This window comes from Echinococcus granulosus (assembly GCF_000524195.1).
Source record: "Echinococcus granulosus chromosome Unknown EG_S00003, whole genome shotgun sequence".
Classification (NCBI taxonomy): Eukaryota; Metazoa; Platyhelminthes; class Cestoda; order Cyclophyllidea; family Taeniidae; genus Echinococcus; species Echinococcus granulosus.
Genome location: NW_020170383.1, coordinates 1,632,281 through 1,635,012, shown reverse-complemented (window position 1 = coordinate 1,635,012; position 2,732 = coordinate 1,632,281). Strand labels below are relative to the sequence as shown.

Below are 2,732 nucleotides of genomic sequence, written 5' to 3'. Positions count from 1 at the left end.
ACCACATAGCATGACAAAATTTTGAAAAGCCTCCAAGATTAAGTAGTATCACCGAGCGCCCAAATTACTTGTTTAATAAGGCAAAAGGTGAATGGATGGCAATGTATTTGTACATGAAGTGGCTCCTCTAAAATTGATCGGGTTCCATTGTATGAAATATAAAACAAACTGGGATTTGCGCAAGCTTTACTAAAGATCACTGCAAGTAAGCGATTTCAAAATGCAACTAATCCAAGTGTTTTAATTCTCACCGACCATAGAAGGGGATCCCCTTTTACTGCTCATTTTGTGCATTGTCAAACATGCACTTCAGCAAATACGTTAATTAAACTAAACTTCCTGAACTCAAAGCAGATACTTCAAGCCAAGTCGGAAAGTTTCCGCTAACTTTTGGAATGTGACCAAATCGCTACTGCTCTATTTAAGTGACCATGTTAACTTTTGCGCTTGAGCGATTTTCCTCAATAGGCAGGTCTGCATAGCCCCTTCGCACAAAGCCGCGCTGGTGTATCAATTCGACATAAAAAGTGCTGCCAGACATTCTCAACCGCCTTAGTTTATGATAGGGTCGTGAAATGTGAGATGAATTGCGAGTGCCAGAAATGTCCGACATTATTTTGTGCTTTATACTTGCTTATTTAGAACAACTACAAATTTAAGTCCCGAAGAAGTGTTCATTCAAGATTCGCATTTTCGCAATGAGTTAATAAACTCGTTTTTAGTTCACAATTTCTCGTGGTTAATTTTTTACCCATATTTAATTCAAACATACTCAATTATTGTGAGCTTACCATAGTATAAAGTTATCTCATCGAAATCCGCCAATTGTGCCCTGTCAAGCCAGGAGAACTGCTGGCTTGCCGTAATGTACCAAGCCTCAGAATACCACTCCTCGTTGTCAATAAAGGGTAAATCTGAGTCATCCTCCAACAGTCCGCTCTGATTGTCGACATTGGAAATTTTCTCACACGTATCACGCCAAACAAGACCCGTGCCCGAATTGCCGAATGGTAATGATTTTAGGATTTGTTTCGGGAGCTGGTGTGTGGACCCAGTACAGCTCAGAGGCATGTCAGCCGGCCTATCTCCACTACTTTCCTTCCCATCTAGAGCAGGGGTCATAAATATTTCTAGCAACGTCTCATCTGTACCATAGTCATATACCGGTCGTGATACCATCGTTGAGCTATCCGAGTCTTGCCGACTGAGACTTAACAGAGATGAAGTTAAGCTCTCCGAAGTTGAAATCGATTCTGCATCCACGGGACTCCCATTGCTCAGTGGTTCAATCAGATCTGACGGTAAATCATTCAGAGGAGTGCAGGGTCGCTGAAGCAGCACACTAACACCTTCCACTGCAGGTGAGCGTTTCATTTTGCTCTTTGCAATCTCTATCTCCAGTATTTCCCTGTCACACATATAGCCATTACCACTTTTGGTGTCCATGGAACAAGTAACCGCTGCAGCAAGTGGGGAGGGCACTCCATGAGGGTTCAAACTAGCACACTGATTTTCCGTTATCGTAGTTACTCCCGGCGACGAGAGAGCCCATTCGACGACATCGTTTAATTGGGTCCGAGTCGGTGACGGCGCTTTGGAGTTGGTCAAGCTGCAGCTTTCATCAATCCCACAACTAATGCTCGACGACATAATTCGCCGTAGTGGACGAGCATCGGATGGTAGAGCTACTGATGGCAGACTTTTAGATCCCCTCCTGCTCATATTTATGTAAAAGGAATAAGAGGAATATTTATAAGTTTCGAACGGCAATTGCGTCTCACAGAATCCAATCTCTGCCAACTTCAGTGGAAAGAAGAGGCCTGTTATGACCTGTGAAGGAGCAGAGGGCCTACTCAGATTCACACAGGTTGTTGAGCTACTATGCAGCTCATTGTAGTCTAAATTTGTTTCACCAACGTACCATTCCATGCCATGTGAAGCCCTTGTGAGGTAGCGCGCTTCAAGCAAGTCTGTTTCAGAGTTGGGTTGTTCGACTGGCAAACAATGATGCTGCACGGTGATATTTTCGCAGGTATCAAAAGACCCCGAAGACGGATCTTCTTCCTCTTCCTCAGTGATGGTGTCCAAGAGAATGAGGCTGTTTTCACGTAGGCCAGCGTCAGCAGAATCGACTCCGTCCTCGTCGTTGGCGGTAACCTCTGGATGCATCATTTTCTGTTGCACCGGGTAGATATTATTTAGAGGCACGCTCATGTGAGAATTGTTATCAGTTAGCATTATGAAGAACAACGCTTAATCATTATACGGAGAAAAGCGCCCATGACGGTAGAAAATAATGCTTGAAAAGCATACACACGCATGACACGACCGCACCAAGAGGAGACCGCCGGATTGGCTCAGATGGAAGACGGGCGTTGCTTGCCCCTACCATTGGTCGTGACGACTTGCGCCAGCATTTTAGCTCAGGCGTTCACTGAGAGGTGCGGTGTGGCGCAGTGTGGGAGCGCTAGATGTATGAGAATGTTCACCACACATTGGTAAGTTTAAGTTCAAAATGTGCACATTAAAATTGAACCAAGAAAAATTTCGGGTGATGCGTGTGACTCAATCCCCAAAAGGCAAATTTCAATCTTTGAAGCTCCTGTTATCGTGTTACAAATAATTCCATAGTACTTATCATTAATTCCAGCAGTGAGTGATGTGTGTGAGTTCTCGCCGCAAAGGAAGACGTCACATACATTCTGTCTGATTCATGGCGCCGTAAAGCCAGT

At 44.4% G+C, this 2,732-nt stretch overlaps 1 protein-coding gene across 1 annotated transcript; it reads right to left on the bottom strand. All coding sequences in view use genetic code 11, as the record gives it.

The window, feature by feature from the left end:
• Positions 1–762: 762 nt before the first annotated feature.
• On the bottom strand, positions 763–2,172 carry EGR_00860 (hypothetical protein; the record flags this gene model as incomplete). The annotated part of the gene is made up of 1 exon (XM_024490109.1): positions 763–2,172. One exon carries the CDS (start codon positions 2,170–2,172, stop codon positions 763–765), a length of 1,410 nt encoding a protein of 469 aa, XP_024355512.1.
• Positions 2,173–2,732: the final 560 nt, after the last annotated feature.